Consider the following 569-nt stretch of genomic DNA (forward strand, 5'->3'; position numbering starts at 1 on the left):
TGTGTGTGTGTGTGTCTGTGTGTGTGTGTGTGTGTGTGTGTGTTGAGGTGCTGGACGCTCAGCTCTGTCACGCTGCTGTTACTGGTGTCTCTGACGTGGATCTTTGGCCTCCTGTTCATGAACGACAGCAGCATGGTGATGGCGTACCTCTTCACCTCCTTCAACGCCGTGCACGGCATGTTCATCTTCCTCCTGCACTGCGCGCTGCAGAAGAAGGTGTGTGGCTGTTTGTGGCTGTTTCCTCATGTGTTTGTCCTCCTGACCTGCTTTCACACGCAGCGCTGTGTGTTTAACAGGTGCAGAAAGAATACAGCAAATGCTTGCGTCAGTCACCCTGCTGTGGCCACGCCTCCTCCACCGGTTCCCACGGTTCCCTCAAGAGCTCCGCCCACAGAGGCAACAATCGCTACTATGGCGGCAGCCAATCACGACACGCGCCAGCACAAAGACAGGTAATGCACATGCGGGTGTCTGTCCCAAATATCAGCCTTACAGGAATTTGCACACCTGTGGTTTAAATCACACCCATGTGTGTGTGTGTGTGTGTGTGTGTGTGTGTGTGTGTGTGT

At 54.0% G+C, this 569-nt stretch overlaps 1 protein-coding gene across 1 annotated transcript; it reads left to right on the top strand.

Moving 5' to 3' along the window:
* Positions 1 to 10: 10 nt before the first annotated feature.
* Positions 11 to 452, top strand: LOC107682231 (adhesion G protein-coupled receptor L1-like; the record flags this gene model as incomplete). The annotated part of the gene is made up of 2 exons (XM_016478545.1): positions 11 to 216; positions 297 to 452. Coding segments are annotated over exons 1-2 (255 nt in total), but the record flags the coding sequence as incomplete, so codon positions are not given.
* Positions 453 to 569: the final 117 nt, after the last annotated feature.

The sequence above is a fragment of the Sinocyclocheilus anshuiensis genome, unplaced genomic scaffold (assembly GCF_001515605.1).
Source record: "Sinocyclocheilus anshuiensis isolate Anshui unplaced genomic scaffold, SAMN03320099.WGS_v1.1 C31903450, whole genome shotgun sequence".
Lineage (NCBI taxonomy): Eukaryota > Metazoa > Chordata > Actinopteri > Cypriniformes > Cyprinidae > Sinocyclocheilus > Sinocyclocheilus anshuiensis.